Source organism: Hippocampus bargibanti, linkage group LG07 (genome assembly GCF_051943395.1).
Source record: "Hippocampus bargibanti isolate YZ-2025 linkage group LG07, ASM5194339v1, whole genome shotgun sequence".
Classification (NCBI taxonomy): Eukaryota; Metazoa; Chordata; class Actinopteri; order Syngnathiformes; family Syngnathidae; genus Hippocampus; species Hippocampus bargibanti.
In genome coordinates this window covers 11,879,346-11,896,466 of record NC_142740.1, presented here as the reverse complement: position 1 = coordinate 11,896,466, position 17,121 = coordinate 11,879,346, and the positions used below count along the sequence as shown (strand labels likewise).

General features: G+C 39.4%; 1 protein-coding gene across 13 annotated transcripts in view; it reads left to right on the top strand.

The window, feature by feature from the left end:
- dock7 (dedicator of cytokinesis 7) overlaps positions 1–17,121 on the top strand; it is a 72,119-nt gene that overhangs the window by 37,584 nt on the left and 17,414 nt on the right. For 4 of the 13 annotated variants that reach the window (XM_088999912.1, XM_088999911.1, XM_088999918.1 and 1 more), the window contains 15 exons: positions 1,541–1,630; positions 5,407–5,502; positions 5,622–5,762; positions 5,988–6,101; positions 6,712–6,879; positions 7,372–7,511; positions 7,995–8,164; positions 8,560–8,738; positions 10,016–10,198; positions 11,987–12,146; positions 14,083–14,179; positions 14,434–14,451; positions 16,302–16,398; positions 16,637–16,771; positions 16,859–17,011. In XM_088999912.1, the coding sequence (XP_088856038.1) occupies positions 1,541–1,630; positions 5,407–5,502; positions 5,622–5,762; positions 5,988–6,101; positions 6,712–6,879; positions 7,372–7,511; positions 7,995–8,164; positions 8,560–8,738; positions 10,016–10,198; positions 11,987–12,146; positions 14,083–14,179; positions 14,434–14,451; positions 16,302–16,398; positions 16,637–16,771; positions 16,859–17,011 (1,941 nt within the window). The remainder of the gene's footprint in view (positions 1–1,540; positions 1,631–5,406; positions 5,503–5,621; positions 5,763–5,987; positions 6,102–6,711; positions 6,880–7,371; positions 7,512–7,994; positions 8,165–8,559; positions 8,739–10,015; positions 10,199–11,986; positions 12,147–14,082; positions 14,180–14,433; positions 14,452–16,301; positions 16,399–16,636; positions 16,772–16,858; positions 17,012–17,121) is intronic. The other 9 variants (XM_088999916.1, XM_088999917.1, XM_088999921.1 and 6 more) reach the window with 4 other exon arrangements.

The window sequence follows — 17,121 nt, the reverse complement described above, 5'->3', positions numbered from 1 at the left end:
TTATATATCTTTCGTGGTTATATCGGTTTCAATAATTCTTATAATTCCTCTGGAGACCTAACAAAAATGGCAGTTTTTTTTCTATTGATCTGCATACAGATATCTGCAATCCCCAAATTTCTTAATATTGCAGTATTCTACGATAATCATAATCACAACAACCCTCCCATGATTGGGGTCTCTGTTGCTCCCAACACCAACCATGTTAAGGTAGTGCTTCATCTGATATCCACTGTGATGTCCTGAATTAACACCAACCCACCACCCCCACCCTTACCCAAAAAAAGAGGAACTGCAGTAACATCACTTGAACCACCCCTTTGAGTCATGCAGCATTTTGAACAGCGAAGCCTAAAAAAAAAAAAAAAAACACACACATTTGTTATTTGACCTGCAGAAGATATTCTGAATGCAATGCACTGCATGCAACTTTCACAAAAGCTAAATGACATGATTTTCTTTCCTTCCAGAAATCTGGATCACCATTCTTTAGTGTATGCATTGCTGATTCTGTAAATGTAGACATCATATTCTTTCTACAGTGATATTTTTGGCTGATTGTCTATTTGTATAAGGTTCACTTCACGCCTCTCTCCCATCAAATAATGTGTGCAGTTCTTTGGGGAGGTTCAATCTACAATACAATAAAGTAGAGAAATAGATTGTTAGACATTCTTCCCTTTTGTAGAATTATTTTGTAAATTCAGCATTGTCACGATTTTTTTATATAAGTAAATATATCATCCCATTCCATTCCATTCTATATACAATATCCCACTTTCCCTGCCTGACTTCCGACTAACCACCGCCATTACATTAATTGTCACTGGAGCATGGAAGTGTCTGTCTCTGTATTTCATTTGTTATTTGTCTCTTGCACTATGCGTCTTATTGTGTATCTTGTCATGTGTCGTCGTAACAATGACTTCCCATTAACATTTACCTTTTTTTTAATCACAAATCACGGCCCAGGCACGACTCTTCAGTCATGGAGCATGCAAATGTTACATTTTTGACGTAATAGTTGTCTGTAAGAAAATAATCTGGTTTAAGTTATAAAATAAATTACATTTTTGAGTTTAGGCTGAAAACCAAACCATAATCCTGAAGGATGAGTTCTGGTACGAAACTTGAAAGGGCTGAAAAAATGTTAGCATACTTAAATATAAAATTAAAAGGAAGATCACCATGGTTACACATTAATAGATATAAAGCACCACATTATTGTAGCCATATTATGTGTGTAATTGTTTTTCATCCATATCTGTGTATGTGTCTATGAGACAACAAAGCGATTTTGTGTGTGTGTGTGTGTGTTTGTGTGTGTGTGTATGTGTGTGTGAGTGTGCGTGAGTGTGTATGTGCGTGCATGCGTAGGTGTGTGTCTGTCTGTCTGTCTGTCTGTCTGTCTGTCTGTTTGTCTGTCTGTCTTGTGCACCCAGGCACCTTTTGCTTTTTGATGAGAGGAAAAGGTGCAAGCCGACACTCCCGTTGCTCCTCCACTAACTTTGTTGTCACGTTCCATTCATTCCACCCATAGGCCATGGAGCGCTGTGGCAATCGCATGTCTTCGCACACAGAGAGCGCCAGTTTCTTGCAAACTTTAACAGGACGATTGCCCACAAAAAAGGTAGAGCCACTTGCACCGGGGGCGGAAGCTACTTCACCGTCTTTTTGCCTTCTCACTTGTCTTGTCTGTGGATGTATCGTGCAGCGTTGGATTGGTCGTTGTTGTTCTTTTGGTGTTGTGGTCATGCTGAATGTCACTGATATCCGTCTTATTTTGAAACTTTGTTGAAATAAATCATCTTAATGTTTTTATAATGATGTTTCCCACCAAATGAAATTTTGAAGTCTTGCAAATTCATTCATGCACTGGTGCTTTCAAAATATGCATGTTGTGTTCATGAATGTACATCCCTTCGGCTTGATGTATTACCATTTGAGCTAAAATGATGAATGTGACATGGGGCCTTCATTTTGTCAGCGCGATAAACATGTGGTTAGCACATCTGCCTCACAGATCTCAGTATGAGGTTGAAATCTTAGCTCCGGCCTTTGAGTAAGGAGAATGTTCTCCCCATGTTTCTGTGGGTTTTTTTGAGTCGTCCAGCTAGCTTCCTGTGTCATTCCAAAAACATGCTTCTAAGGTTAATCATAGAAAATTGTCGCTAGCGCTAAATACGAGTGAAAATGGTTGCTTGTGTCCCGTGATTGGCTGGCAACTAGTTTGCGGTACATATATTAAACCTTTCGCCTGAAATCATCTTGGATAGGCTTTTGCTTTCCCATGAGCCAATTGATCATAAGCGGTATAGAAAATACATGTGTGGAATCTTCATTTTATCTTTAGTATTGAGTCGCAACCATTGTGCTGAAACGCATTGCATACCCAGGTGTGCTGTAAAATGTGTTCACCTAATTGTTCTGAAAATTGTTTACAAAGACTCGTGTCTTTGTTTAACTTTGTATGCCAATGTGTTAACGGGCAGAAACAAATAATGCTCTTTATCTATACGGTAGAAAGAACAATGGTACATCTACTTACAAAATTAGTTTTTTTCTGGAAGAAATTTCTCAACTAGAAAATGTATAAGTATTCTAAATACATTTTTCCATTTAAATGCCCTATTCCGTTCCAAGACCCACCATAATTTCTACACAAATCATTTCTAATACATAAAAATATATATAAAAAATAACAAATACATAAAATTAGATTATTACACAATAAATGAAAGTTGTGTGTTGTGTAAAAAAACAACGAATAAAGATGTTGGCCATTTAAATTTTAACTGCATCCTTATCATTCTTTGCTCGCTTTAGTGAATACTCAGAAGTGTTTCTTGCCTTCCATTTTTAAATAATTTATCCCAACGATGTTTGCTTTTGTCAGATGTTAACAATCATTTGAAAACGCCCAAGGCAAACATTGGCGTCACTATACGTCTGTGTAAGCTCTCAGTCGTACAGGAGTGGTCCATCGATGAAACTGTTTCTTCAGCCGTCAACTGTACTTCTTTGAAGGTGTCGGACGTTTTGCTTCTTATCCAAGAAACTTCGTCAGCAAACTAAAGTCTTACTGGTAGTTTAGGCCCTATATATATATATATATATATATATATATATATATATATATATATATATATATATATCCCTACTGTCCAGACATGGCGGTGCCGGACTCTGCTATGATAGGTCCCTGCTCTCAGGTTGGGGGGAGCAGAGGACTACTCCCTGCAGCTGCTCCACTGATAGTTCCTATCATTCTGACTAACGACTGGCCTGATTGCCCCACTTCGACCGGTATCACCTAATCAGTATCACTAATCCTATGTTGCCTAAGCAGGCTATTGTATGAACGACCCAAATTGAACCTCACCCCACCAAACCGGTTTAATGAAGGATTTAGTTGTTTTATGAAAAGACTGCCAAATGAAAAACAAAGTAATGTAGTTTATTTAATACATTGTAAGAATGAAAATTGTAAAGAGCAGTACATTGGGGAGACTAAACAAATTCTCAAAAAAAGACTACGTCGCAGGGATAATACTAGTGGGCCTCAATCAGCAGCACATATGCACCTAAAAGCTAGCAACCACTCATTTGACGACAATGAGGTTAAAATCTTAGAGAAAGAACATATATGGTTTGAAAGGGGAGTAAAAGAAGCGATTGTTGAGGCGTTTTGTAACTTGAACATTTAATTTGAAGAGACGTTCGTAAGTAGAGGTATCACTGTACATAATTACGGTAACCTATTGACCCACCTGTTATCCAAAGAATTTATGAGCAAACTGTCATTATTTTAGTTGACCTTCTACTCTTTGTGATCGAAGCAATGTAAAATGTGTGCCTCAGCCCAGTTAAGGTTGTGAAACACTGCATATGTCTTATTTGATTTAACTTCCCTGGTAACTAAGTACCAGTATCGACAACCTAAAGAAGCAAGGCATAAATCATAGCCATTTTGAAAAGTAAAATTCAGGCACTTCGCATTCATTTTTGGTTTACATTTTGTGACAACACTTGCAAAATAGCAATAGTCTTGAGTATTTTGTTGGGGATGAGGGTTTTGGGTTTGCACACATGTGAGAAGAACTACAGTCAATTAGTCCATGTAGCGTATTTAGATTAGATTAGCCTTTATTAGTCTCACAGTGGATAAATGTCCATTTCACAGCATCTTACTCTATCAGTATTTCCTATATCTTCATTTCTAGATAAACCCTCATATTCGTTCAATTACCAAGCACGGTGCACTGAAGTTTTACTGGTTTGTAACGTAGTACTGTGATAGACAGTAGAATATTGCACTGCTATACATAATATACAGCCCTTGTTTGTGTGGTAACCTCAGGGGCAAAGGCTGGATCACTTTAAAAAAAATGTGATGTTGGATATTGCAATGTATCTTACTCTAATATTTAATGTAACATATTATCCACACTATGAGGTGCTTCGAATAATAATGCACACCTTCAATGAATGGTGCGTGTTCAAACAGTTTTCAGAAAATAGAGTGCACTGTATTACAAGGCAAATAGAACAGATTACAGTAAAACTCCTCTGCAACGAATTCTACATCTGTGAAAATACCCCCTCGTATGAAAAAAATCGTCATGCATTAAAATCATGCCCTCTGCTTCCCCTACAATGAAAGACACCCTTGTGTGTGATACCAAATATTTTTCTTCACTCTTGCCTCACAATGAGATTTATCACAACGAAAAAACGCCAACCACAAACGTTTAATCCAACCTCAGCCCAGAGGACTATTACTGTTTTGCTCGGAAACGGCAACAGCAACAACTACACTGGTGCAATAGCACAGGAAGTATTTATTTTTGTTAGTTTAGGACGCAACGCGAAGGTTGCATCTTGGCTACTACCTTTGCATTCCATTGAGTTAAGAAACGAAGAACTTTCCTTCTTAAAGACAGGATAAAAGTAAGAAAAATGAAAGATGGAGGAAGCAAATTTAAAAAAAACAATCTGCAAGTAATCGATTTCAGTGAAATTGAATGCTGATCGTAAATTTTGCAATTTCTTCATTTCTTTTCTATCCACACTACATGAAATCGCATTACTGTCTGTTCGTATGCATTATTAACAGGCTTGATGTATGCTTTTAATTAAGTTATTGAATATCAGCAATGCCCCTAGATACTGTTCTCCAACTGGATCTGATCGGTCAAATTCTGATCAAAGCATATTCCATGTTAATTCATGGCACATGTTCGCAATACACAATTGAATGTACCATTATCGCAATGATTATGATATACAGTGTTGTGCTTACTCTTGGCCATATTTCCTAACATTTCTCATTAAGCGGTTTTTTTTCCCCTTTTTGTCCCCATTCTGTCATCCATTTTATTCCTTCTGCATCCCTGTCCCACATAGCTCTTTCATGAAGAGCTGGCTCTCCAATGGGTGGTGAGCAGTGGAAGTGTCAGGGAGGGAGCTCTACAACAGGCCTGGTTTTTCTTTGAGCTTATGGTAGGAAAAACTCACATGAAAGCCTGATCGTTATTATTTAAATCCTCTCAGTCATTTTCTCCTCATGAAATACATGCAAGCACAGTCCATTTTTAACCCGGCAAACACTTGAACCACAGGTGAAGAGCATCATTCATCACCTCTACTTCGCTGATCGCCTTGAATCACCCAGGAAAAACAGATTTCCGGAGCGCTTTATGGATGACATCACAGCGCTGGTCAGCACCATTGCTGGCGATATTGTATCACGTTTCCAGAAGGTAAATCATGACGTGTAATTATAAAATCAGAAATAGTTTCAGATTTTTGTGTAACAATATCTAGTGGTTGTCAATGTTTATTTTCCCTTGATGTGCTTCATTATTTTCCTCTCTGTTTTGCAATAATTTTACTTCATGAATTTTACTTCATTAATTACATGCCCTTACAGTTTCATTAAATTTCATGACATGGACAATACAACAACTCAAACTTTTTATCATCAGGATCTGGAGGTGGTTGAGCGACTGAATACAAGTCTTGCTTTCTTTCTCAATGATTTGCTCTCGGTTATGGATAGAGGCTTTGTCTTCACCCTTATCAAGGCGTACTGGAAACAGGTAACTTCCTACTTGAGATTCTTGACCCTGGGATAAATTCTCTTAATAAAAAAATCTTGGAAATAAATTGGAGGTATATAGTCGATGGAGGCCTGGTAGTCGAGTGGTTAGCACGCCGACTTTACAGTGCAGAGGTTATGAGTTGAAGATACAGTCCGGCCTCCCTGTGTGGAGTTTGCATGTTGTCCCCGGGCCCGTGTGGGTTTTCTCCAGGTTCTCCGGTTTCCTCCCACATTCCAAAAACATGCATGGCAGGCTCGTTGAACACTCCAAATTGTCCCCAGGTGTGAGTGTGAGTGTGGATGGTTTTTTTGTCTCTGTGTGCCCAGCGATTGGCTGGCAACCAATTCAGGGTGTCCCCCGCCTCGTGCCCAAAGACGGCTGGGATAGGCTCCAGCACGCCCCGCTTCCCTAATGAGGATGAAGAGGTCTGGAAAATGGATGGATGGAGTCTATGATGAAGACAAAATCGTCTTTGCGGTTTTCAGTATTTGATACATGACAGTTTCTAAATTGAATTAACCGAATAAAAGATATCAGGCCCTTATGACCTTTCAATGTATTTTTCTGTACTTGAATTAACATCCTTCCATGCCTTGCCTCCTAACAGGTGTCCACAAAGATTTATGCTCTGCAAAACCCGACATTAGAGTCCCTCAGGCTGGATTTCTTGAGAATAGTTTGCAGTCATGAACACTATGTCACCCTCAACCTGCCTTGCAGCTTGCTCACGCCACCTGCTTCCCCATCACCGTCTGTCTCTTCAGCAACTTCACAGGTTAGATTTGCTAATTTGACTCAAATGACATAAAAATGACACAAATGACATAAAATCAAACAACATATTTAGCATAATAACTGTAGATCACAGGTGTCAAAGTGAAGGCCCAGGGGCCAAATCTGGCCCGCCACATTATTTTATTTGGCCAGCGAAAGAAAATCAAAAATGTCAATTACCATGATGCCTGCTAAAGTCCGAACCAAAATTACAATGTGTCGTATGCACACCAAAATAACAGTCATCATTCTTGAGTTCTGATTTGAAACTAGTCAGTCATCGATTTGTAGTGCAGTCCAGATGTAATACATGGAGGGGATTAAACATTCTAATGGCTTTCCCAAATTCAGAATGGCCCTCAAAAGGAAACTGTAACTACAATTTGGGCCTTGGCAAAAATGTTTTTGACACCCTTGCTCAACTCTGCATGAACAGTGCAGGTGTTTCTGTAATTTGAGTGTACATGTGTGACTCTTCTTTCTCTTGTCACAGAGCTCTGGGTTTTCCACACATGTTCAGGACCAGAAAATAGCAAACATGTTTGAACTGTCCGTGCCCTTCAGGGAGCAACACTTTATGGCTGGACTGGTATTGTCAGAACTGTCTGTCATACTTGACCCAGACAATGAGGGGTTCGTATGTTTCACACATTACATATTACAATTCCCTGATTTAAAATCTCAGTCGGTGAAAAATAGATTGGATTGGATTGGATTTGCCTTTATTAGTCTCACAGTGGAGAAATTTAAATTTCACAGCAGCAAAGTTAGGAAATACCACAGACTTAATGGATTTGATTATAACGTGTCACCCAACAAACGGCATTCTTTTGATGGAAATAATCAGATGAGCATATTGCATCATATTACATCATTTACTTTCAATACACGGTTTTGTAAAAAAAAAAAATGCCAGTGTGAACAAGATAAAATATGCTAAAAAAATCCATTTCATCTGCATTTTGTTTGAATGAGAGTGCACTTTGAGATAACCCTACATGCTTCTACGCAAAAAAATAATAATTAAAATGGCAACAGTGCTGTATATTTATGTTTTATCAAATCACATGTTCAGTTTTTCTACTCTTAATAAACCTGTTTCCTTCTTTTTCGTAGGATGTTTGGATTACATAAAAAAGTGGTTAGTGTTGTCCACAACCTATTGTCCAGCCATGACTCTGACCCGCGCTATGCAGATCCAGAAGTCAAAGCCCGAGTTGCTATGCTGTACCTTCCTTTGATTGGCATTGTCATGGAGAGCCTGCCACAGCTCCATGACTTCACAGGTACAAAACAAACCCCAACGGCAACTTATTCTCAGAAGCAGAACACTATGGCACAACTTGAGTGCTAGATTTTGTAGAACTGTCCACTTTAAGATAATGTGTTAGAGATTTTGATTTTACCCTCTCTCTTTTTACTGCATTCAGTTCTTGCTGTTCCCTTTTTTACCCAGTTTTTCTTCCTCCACATCCACACCTTTACATCCCGTGGGTTAAACAAAGATACACTCTTTAACCCACCAAACTCATGTTACTTTGTGCCGTTTTCACCTATTTAAAAGAATACATTTAGTGACACAGAAAACCATCTCTGATTAAAATTTGCTGTTGAGCAATGTGAATAATCATTCAGTAATATTTTTCTCTACCTTTCTAAACGTTCTTCTGCATCACTGAAGAGTCCCTCAACCAGTGGGGTCGATCAGGTGGCGTGCAGGGCACCACGGTCTGCAGCAATGGGGATGATGCTGAAGCAGAGGGAAACAACATGATTAATCAGACTGTTGCCATGGTCATAGCTGGTACCAACACAAACTCGCCAATGTCTCGACCAAGCAGCTTCTTGTTGAATTCGCAGGTAATCACCACTTTTCATTTTTTTTGTGACTGGATGGACACATGGCTTGAGGACCTGTGTGCACTGATGCGTATCTGGAACTAGGAGTCGCGGCTTGGAATTAAAGCAGATTTACGTGGGATAGTAAATGAGAGTACAGATGCTCCCCACCTTACGAACGAGATACGTTCCGAGCGGTTATTCGTAAGGTGAATTTGGTCGTAAGTTGCTTCAGCGCTATATTTTGTATGAAATGTATGTTTAATTCAATCACTGAACGGGGAAGTATAAAACACAGAAACACAGTCGTAAAATAAATGCATACCTACTGTAGTATGGCGACATATATCCTTGTGTCTTTAGTACGCCATTCCTGAAGCTGCTGTCATGCAATTACTGAAAGCCATTACTTTCTGTTATGCATCGCGCCTTCTTGGAGCGTCAAATGGGAAGAGGGATTTCCTCCCCGCCCACATACTCTACACAGCCAATCGTAAGTAAGCTCGGCGGATCGGGGCCTGAACTCACTGGCAAGACTTGAGCATAGCCTTGGTTTTCGTCGCGTAAGCATCCATCCCTTCAAACCTCCAATGTGTCTGTGGTCTTGCATGTGCGTTAGCACAATACAGAGCCAATCGCAAGCGAGCTCGACCGGAAAAAGGTGCAATACAAAATCTAACTTACAGCATCTCTGTCCGAATATTTTCCTGCAAAAATGTTTGTATGTACCGTTGTTTGTTAGACGGGGAGCATCCGTCAATCTCTTTTTCATTAACGGACGCGATAGCTTCTTGTTGCTTTCAAACTTAACATGTAGCAGATGTGTGCACATTTTCAGCATGAAGTCTTGGTGAAAAGGACACTTTAAATCACTCCTATTTCATCTGTAGCTGCTTCAAACAACCAAGTGTATGCAGGAAAAATGGTTAAGATTCCATGGCTGTCTGTGTACCCTGTATTATGTTATATTATTTTGTCATTTTATCTCCTCTGTTTTTTGGCGGCTCGGCACCGTTGTACTTCACTTCACATTGCTGTGCTGCCCCCTCTGGCATGCACGAGTCTGTCTGTGGCAGTACAAATACAAAAGTTGTGCTGATGATTGATAATGCCGAAAACTAAGCTCCAGTCCGACAAAGTTGAGGGAATTTACACTGTGCCCGTACAATAATAGGATGTGAATCTAATTCTTTATTTTCTGCTACATAACGATAATCAATTGGTTATAAATTATATCCGACATTTTTTACCCATGTTTTGCCGTTTTGTCATGTACTTCTTTTGGCCTGTTTCACCAGGCGAATCGTCAGCATGGAAGCTTCTCGGCCGAGTCAAGTCGCAGTCTGCTCATCTGTCTGCTGTGGGTGCTTAAAAATGCAGATGAGCTGGTGTTGCAGAAGTGGTTCACAGATCTTTCAGTCTCACAGCTGAACCGCCTGTTAGATCTCCTCTACCTCTGTGTTTCTTGCTTTGAATATAAGGTGAGATAACATTGCTTCCTTTGCACATTAGTTTGGACTCACACAATGTGGCTTGAGTGACACAATTTCCCCCAGGAGCACAATTTGGAGTTAAATTAAAATAGGCATACAATAAGATATCCTCTGATCCTCCAACAAATGTGGATGAAAATGATCTGCTAATTTGCCGCGCCATCAATGGACGAATCAGCTGTACTCTGTCACTGTCTCAGTTTGGTTAAATATAATGACGTACATGAATTGACAGCAGATCAAAAAAATAACAAAAAGAAAAAAATTGAAATAATAGTGTATGTTAAAATAGATAAGAAACTTGAAGACAGATTGTTGCTGAACAATACAGATCAAACCTGATAGTCTGGTTACATATATACATTGTGAAACTTTTTACGGCAATCAAAGGCTTTGAGCAAAATGAAACTAGATGCTAATCCTAATAGAAGCCACCGACACATCAGTGATCGGCAAGCTTTTAACTTGTTACACAACCAAACACGCTTTAACGGCTCTGATGTAACACAGTCAAGCTCATCAACGCAGCTACGATCGGGCGCTTTCAAAATTAATTAATGAATAAATTAAATAAACGAGTAAACATTGGCCACAAACAAAATAAAAAGAGTCAAGACAACAAAAAGGAAGAATAAGAAAAGACAACATTATAGAATTGAAGAAAAGCTAGTTTCAGCTGGTTAAGCTTTAAGGTCTGCTTATGGACGTGTTGTATTGACCCTTTTTGCATATCTCTGGCTCCCAGAATGCATTGAACAGCTCAATGCATTTATTGAATGATGTTAGATGGACTTTTATCTCAGCCACATGTTTTTGTTTACCGGTATTTGAACGGGTGTCATATTCAACACATTTATTTTGCACTTGTTTTTTACTCTGAAGTTCGCCCGTGTGTAAAATGATGACATCCAGGTCAATTCTTTGCACAACTTGCATTGCTCACCTGAGCAATGTTTAGAATAACTAAACTAAACGTTATGACGAATGGCAGGTCTAAATGACCTTATCAATTAAATAGATCATACATTATCAAGGCAACTAATCCATTTAATTTACAAGCGCCTTTCAGAACACCCAAGGACAATTTACAATTAAAAGAACAATACACAGAACAATAAAACCATAAATAAATGACAAATAATAAAATGGCTGATTAAACTAAACCGGGAATGCAATTTTAAACAGATGCATATGTGGAATAAATATACGGTGTCTATAAATGTAGTTTAAAAAAAATGAAGTTGTTACTTGTGTACACCTGCCGTGAATGGTCAGCAGTACAAATAATAAAACACCATCTGCAAACATGGGCCATTTAGCCAATGTTTGAAGTGAGTTCACCATCCGATTTGAATTGGCTGGTCTTTTAATCTGATGGACGGCTGGTGATTTTTATTAAACTTCATGTAATTTCGGACACTGGTGTAGTTGTACATTTATGGCAATGATGCAAGAAGATTGTCTAAGGTGATCCCGAAATTTAAACAGTGATTTGATCAGCGTTACCTACAGTAAAAAGGAAATAAAATGGATATGGCATTACATTGAAATTGGTCACTTTAACCCTCGTGTCAATCCAACCTTATGTACTTTGGCTGCTTTTCTTCCTCTTTCAGCATGATTTGTATTTGATTAATATGTGCCTGTCACTTTGCACGTTGCATGCATCTTTTTAAGCAGTTCAACTTTCTCTGCTTCCTGAGTGCTGTGCTACAAATGACTTTGCTGCCATTTTCTCTTTTGCTCCCAACTCACCCTCTACTTCATGGATACAAGGCCCATGTTGTGTTCACCATGCAGGGGAAGAAAGCATTCGAGCGCATGAACAGTCTGACGTTTAAAAAGTCCAAAGACATGAAGGCCAAGCTGGAGGAGGCCATCCTGGGTAGCATCGGTGCCAGGCAGGAGATGGTGCGACGCAGCCGTGGCCAGCTAGGTGGGCTCTTAACACTCTCTTGCTGGGGCGGGCATGAGAACTAGGATTGTGTGCACAATTTTGTGCTGTGATAGTGTTTTGTTATAGGGAAATATTGGTGCAAAGCACTGTACCATGCTGTGTGATTCGACTCGATTGAATTAATCACCTCTGATTCAATTTCACACTGTGGAGCAGAAATTCTACTTGTTCTTGTTATAGTGCTCACATTGCTTGATAACTTCTGATGATTGGTTCAGGTGACTCGATCAAACTTTGAAATTCCAAACTGTAATATAAATGTGATTAATACAGTGAGACCTCAACTTACGAACGCCTTATAATACGAACTTATCATCATACGAATGTCAAATTTATGAAAATTAAGCCTTATAATACGTACTATTTTCATAATACACACCCACCACGGCCGGTCCATCAAGCACACGACCTTCGGATCTGGCGAAAGTGATCTTCGGCAGAAGCACGACCGAACAGCGCGGCACTACTTTCCATACCCCTTCTCATTGAATGCACACGTCGATCGCCTACTTGGAGTTTTTTGCTGATAATTTTACTATTATGGGACCGGAAAATAAACACCACAGGCTCATGTTCAGCCTCAGTTCAAATGTGGTGCGTTACTATGAATAAATTGAAGAAACTACCAGCCGTACACGTCTACTCTGCTCTGTTTATTTGTCATCCAAGGCTTGGGGTGCGTTCAGGTTCGAGAATAGCGCACGACTTCTTAAGACTCTAGGCTGTTTGGAAAGCATTGTCTAACTGAATGATCGGTGACAAACACTTCCCAACGTTTTTGTGTTGCTACACTTGAACGCACCCCTCTGTCAAGTTGCCAATAGAAGTGATTGTGATTGGCTAAACGGTAGAGTCATGTGTCATGGTAAGCCAATCAGAGCTAGTGTTTTCACACACACCGGAACAGCGTGTCAATAGTCACGCTAAATTGTCACGTGCGAGTTGACAGGTCGGGCGTGGCTTACGTTCGCGACACTTTTCATTGTCGTTCTGCAATTTCATTTCATTTCAACGAGTCACTGTCACCTCACCAGTGACATGATTACGACGAAAGTGCTTCGCTACGTCTTGTGCTCCAAATGTTTGCTTGTGCTCCAAGTGTTTGCTTTGCACGAGGTGATTGTTAGACGCGAGTGTGCCATTTTATTCGCCCCGCCCGCCTTCTTTTGTCGCGTTTTATTCCGCGTCCGAATCGTCGGACGCGCCTTTTGTTGTGATAAAATCTCTGCCAGCACCTACGGGACTCGAAGTGAATGCAGATGACATCGAGAAGCTTGTTGATGACCATAATGGGGTCATCAACACAGAGAATTTGATTTGCCTTCAAGAGGACAAGCAGAAGCAGGCAATTCAACAGTTGATGTGCAGGCTTTTTTATTGAACAGTTCCATTCAGAAAAGGCTATAAGAATCATCAACATGATGAATGATAATGTGATGCCTCAGTTTCGTAAGACCTTACAAGTGAGAAAGCAACAGGTGTCAATTAAGAGCCATCAATGACCATCACAAATGTAAATAAAGTGACTTTATTATACAGTACAGTGTATTTATTTCATTACAATACAATAGCACGTTTATTATACATAGGATAAGGTAGGTTGTGTGTAGTTTTAAGGCTTATTTAGTTGAAAAGTATATTTTATGGAAACCCAGGAACGGATTATTCCCATTTTAATGGTTTCCTATGGGAATTTTTTTTTGAGATACACACTTTTCGCCTGACACACTCTGTCTGGGAACCAATTAAGTTCGTAAGTTGAGGTCTCACTGTACTAGAAAATTACACAATGGATTCCATAAACCATTCATGTGTCCTCACGGCTGTAAATGAAAATGTCAGTACCACTACAACAAAAAATTATTTTTGTACTCTGCGGCCGTGTAATGCAAATAATATTATTTTTCGTTCCCAGAGCGAAGTCCTTCAGGAAGTGCCTTTGGCAGCCAGGAGAATCTGCGCTGGAGAAAAGATATGACACACTGGAGACAGAACAGTGAGAGATTAGACAAGTAGGTTCTTTTCTTAAACCATTTTGTTCTTGCCTCTTACATCAGTAAATGCCTTCAACAACAAGGCGAGCTACACAGCCAAAGTATTTATTTCACAGTCGTCCTTTTGAACGAATGAATGCAACGATATTCTCGCTTTGTATAACGCCTTTAGTCTTTGTTAGACGGAAACTTATTTCTGTGATTTGGAACTCTTCTTCAACTGTTTAATTTGACTCCTGTAATTATTTGTATGTCGCTCTTTGTTCATGTAGGAATCACAGATCACGCAGGTATTGTACGTCGCACATTTGCTGTGTGCTCTTTTGAGTGTGTTTTCTCAAGTTCCTTGAGCAATGTGTTCACTTGCATGTGGAAGTACTTACAGTGGTGGGTGTTATTTGAGTTTAGGTTTCCAACCAGAACATTTTGAAAGAGTCATAAATTCACAGTTTCTTCACTTATCAACTAACTGGTGGGGAAGAAAAAAACATTTATAGTTAATTGTCTGGTGCAATACGCATTTGTATTAAGTTATTGTGTACAATAAGTGCTCATGATGAACAGGATATAATCAATGAAGGGGGATTTTAATAATACTACGGTTAATTTAGGGCAATTCTGTTTTACAGCATTCACTGAAAAAAGAAGTCCTTGCTCTTAATACTTTGAATACAGGGTACACCGGTGTCACATGACATTGATCGATCGGGATATAGCGTATCTGCTGTGAGCACCTCTACTTAATTGGTTAGATTTTGTAAGTTGCACATGCACATGGATGCCCAAGAAACTCATTTCCCTTTCTGATGTCCCAATAACTTTGTGCTTCTTTGAATTGGTGGTGGCTGAGTCCGTAATGTGTGTTGCTGACTTTTAGACAGGGTGGTGTGTTTTCACTATTCCTGTAGCAGAGCAAAGCTTTTTGCTGGCCATTGTTTTGCTGCCAAAGCAATATATTTAGTTGCCTACATAATTTATAGCTAGCTAATCTTGCAGTATGTTTGCATTCAATATACATGTGTGTGTGTATGTTGTCAAGAACCGTTTAACCGCCCCCCTCACCCTCACCAATGGGATAAAAATGCTTTAATATCATACATCTTTAGACTGGCTGTGTGTGTGTATTTAGATCAACATAGGCTCTTCTTCTTTTACCTTCGGCTTTTCCCTTCAAGGGGTCGCCACAGCGAATCAGTGTCCTCCATCTTCAGAGGTTTGATCTGCATGTTTGTTTCAACATAGGCTGTTACTTTTGAATTTTTTTATCAGAATCAAATATTGACTATGTATGCAAGAAACACCAAAGGAATGTACTTTCCCATTTACAACTCATTCAGAGGAACACAGTCAAAACTGACACGGGTTAGACAGAACGAAAAGTCTTATTTCATTATTACAAAACCTTTTGACTCATGTGAATACTGATATTCAAATTTGAAGCGCTCTGGAATTTTTTACGTTTGAAAATATTTTCAAAGAAGTGTCTAATGTCATTTTGTAAACAACTGCAGGCACAGTCATGGTTTTTTGAAATTTGCCAAATTGTAATTTGGTCTGAAAATAACACTGAAAGTGTATTGCTCTTTTCTTCAAGAATCGGCATCAGGTGGTGCTCAATTAAGTTGGTCCTGCAATAGTTATTTTAAACACTTGTAACCACAAATTTGGAAAAGAAATACATTGTCCAACAAACAGGTAACTTGCGGCTAATTAATCTGTGCAAATAGTATAGTTGAAACCACAGAGTAGAAGTCCATCTGTCCTCCATTTCATCATTATAAAAGCAACTACATGTCCTCTTAAAGTATTAAATTAAATGGAATTTGACCTTTACACCATTAAGACCTCCAACAGCAAATGGAAGCATGAAGACAAACAGCGCGTGTAAAAAGTCAATACTGCACTGCAAAAATTGGCTCGACCACGAGTGGTTGGAGATTGGACGGTATCACCTCATCAGCATAACGACCCTCATCAGCATTGCTCCCGTAACATTGTCGTCAAATGAGTGGTTGCTAGCTTTTAGGTGGTACTCCCGATGTTGATAAAGTCTTTTTTTGAGAATTTGTTGAGTCTCCCCAATGTTGATGTGTTTCGCCAACTAAAACCTTGGCACGGCTTTCTGTTTCTGTGATTGTAGGACAAGAGCAGAGTTGGAGCATGAAGCACTTATTGATGGTAACCTTGCGACAGAGGCCAATTTGATCATTCTTGATACTTTGGAAATCATTGTGCAGGTTTGTAAGTGAACACAATTTCATGTAAGGTCCAAATAGTAGATTCTACCAAAAAAAATTACATTCATTTCATTTTCATCTCTGACACTGTCAGAGAGATGTTCCGATTATTTCAGTTGAGGAAGCAGCTCTAGCATTGGGTTGTGTGCCTAATATTGTGGCTGTGTGTGGATAGTTGTGTTGTGTTATTAGCACATTGTCAGGAAATGTTGATGACTCTATTTCTTTGTTTCTCTAGACCGTATCGGTGACAGAGTCCAAAGAGAGTATCCTCGGTGGGGTGCTGAAAGTGTTGCTTCACAGTATGGCCTGTAATCAAAGCGCCCTCTACCTTCAGCACTGTTTTGCTACTCAGCGAGCACTTGTTTCTAAGGTGGACTACATATTTTTTCACAGTTAGATCATTTGTGTTTTGCTGTTAGATTTTTTTTCAACATGGTTTTCTGTATGCCTCTTTTAGTTTCCCGAACTGCTGTTTGAAGAGGAGACAGAGCAGTGTGCTGATCTGTGCTTACGACTGCTAAGGAGCTGCAGTAGCAGTATAAGCACCATCAGGGCCCACGCCAGCGCATCCCTCTACCTCCTCATGAGGCAAAACTTTGAGATTGGCAACGTGAGCACAATCCAGCAAGTCATGGGTTGCCGTCGTGTTTTTACTTGATGGATAGACACCTTTGATGATGTGTTGATTTTTTTAATACAGTGAAACCCCAGCTTACGAAC